General features: G+C 43.9%; 1 protein-coding gene across 1 annotated transcript; it reads left to right on the top strand.

The window, feature by feature from the left end:
• Positions 1-1,435: 1,435 nt before the first annotated feature.
• LOC133376110 (uncharacterized) lies at positions 1,436-1,810 on the top strand. Its single transcript, XM_061607516.1, has one exon. It carries the CDS (start codon positions 1,436-1,438, stop codon positions 1,808-1,810), a length of 375 nt encoding a protein of 124 aa, XP_061463500.1.
• Positions 1,811-2,070: the final 260 nt, after the last annotated feature.

Genomic DNA, 2,070 nt, shown 5'->3' with positions numbered 1-2,070 from the left:
TGAAAGTCTTCCAAAGTAAGGTCCTGGCGCAGATCCTGTATGGGGCTGCAGTATGGGGCTGGGAGGAGTCTCTTTTAGCCAGTATTGAGACCATCCAAAATAGCTTCCTCAAAAAGCTCTTACAGCTACCCTATGGAACCCCCGTGGCGTTTCTCTGAGCAGAGACCGGGCTGCCCCCAATCAGTGTGCGCATCCATAACATCCTGCTTACATTCTGGGGAGCGATAATAAATGCTCCATCTAAGATAATTCTGAAAGCCTGCTATATGTCAGCTTCGTCTGACAGAGGATGGCTTAACAAACTCGTCTGTGCTCTGCAGATATCACATCTCGGACCAGATTATACATGCACAGAGTAGAACTAAGTTCTGGGAAGCTATCGTCCGTCACTGTGAGTGGTTGGACAGATTAGTGATTGCCAGCTCTAGGTTTTCTAAGTGGTATGGCTTGATTAAGTATGACCAGCAGAGGGCAAGCTATTTAACTTACCCCATATCAGTCCAGCTGAGGCAAGCCTTAATTTATTTATTTATTACATTTATTTATTACATTTATATACCGCCCCTACAGCGCTTAGGATGCAGTCGATGCCTAGCTCAGTTCTAACTGGACGCTACCAACAGGTGCCTTGGGAGCAACGCCTATGCATATGTGGAGCTGTGGTGGTTGAGGATTTGCCCCACTACCTTTTGGACTGCCCTCCTTACGCACATCCAAGGAAGAAATTTCTAGGTGACTTGATTAAACGGCAGAGAGGCATCCAGGACGCAAATGTTATTTCCTTTCTTTTAGCTGACAATGATCATTTGGTTACTTATTGGGTAGCCCATTTCGCCTTGGCAGCGCAAAAGGTACGGGTTAAGCATCATGCCATGTTAGAGTTTCGAGGGTAACCAGACGGCTCCCCATCTATGGTGTTAAAACCTACAATATCAAGTGTAAGTGATCTTCCTTTCGTAGAGTTTTACCAAATATATGTGTCTGTGATGTTTATAATGGTTCTATTTTTAGTATAGTATTTTTAGTATTCTACTGAGTGATTTTAATGTGTGACGACTGTTTGTTTGTACTTGCGACGGCCTATGGCCATGCAATAAAATTTACCAATACGAATACTACTTTTTGAAGTACCAAAGTTTGCCCGATTCAGATGCCATGGCATACTATAATTCTCACAAAGGAGGGAGTGTGGGAACTGGAGCATGCAAAGGAAATGAGGCAAGTCCCAGACACAGCCCCAATAGCCAAACCAAACCATGATCTCCTTCATTTCAGCACAGGTATCAGGTATTATGAAGTACTTCACAGGGTCTTTGTTCTAGTCAGCCAATCACCGGGCACAGAAGTGTCTGCTCATTTGAATATGTAGCCTTATATAAGAGTACAGATTCAATGAAGATTCAGGCATTTGCAGGCAGACAGGCAAACTTGGTGTATGAAACAAAATGGCTTCAAGGAGACCAATGCGCAGAAGACCACGATACAGGGTAAAGGCCAGATGAAGGCACACTGTTCAAAAGAGAACTATGAGAGCTGTGAAAAGAAACAGAAGGCAGTACCACCAGTTAGAAGAATTGGCTCCAAGTTGCCAAAGAGGCTCCGGACTAGGAAGATCCGAATGACCAGAGATGCTTGGGGCATGTTGCACTCCTATGTAGATGGTATCTACAGAAAAGTGTCTGGGGAAGCTGAACGCCTAAGGAGAAAGGACCGACGCCCCTCCATCATTTCCTCAGATGTGCAAAGTGTGTTGAGGCAAGTCATGCCAAGGAAATACACCAGGCGAATTGCCTACAGCAAGACTCGTTAGAAAAAATATCCTTTCCCTTCTCTATGGCTAGTTTTAAGACAGAAGAGGAAGAGAAGGGAAAAGAACAGACACCAGCCTGAGAGAAATAACAATCTTCTGCCTGCCTAAAAAAAAGATCAAAAGGCTTTCAAACTGCCAAGGAATCCTGTAACCTACCACTTTTTTAAAAAAACCACCCTCACTACCAACTATTATTTGATGAAGAAGAATGTGGGAGAGACCAAACCCATCACCACAACAACATTGCCATCATAATAAAA

The sequence above is a fragment of the Rhineura floridana genome, chromosome 2 (assembly GCF_030035675.1).
Source record: "Rhineura floridana isolate rRhiFlo1 chromosome 2, rRhiFlo1.hap2, whole genome shotgun sequence".
In the NCBI taxonomy this organism is placed as follows: domain Eukaryota; kingdom Metazoa; phylum Chordata; class Lepidosauria; order Squamata; family Rhineuridae; genus Rhineura; species Rhineura floridana.
This window is presented reverse-complemented; position numbering and strand designations above follow the sequence as displayed.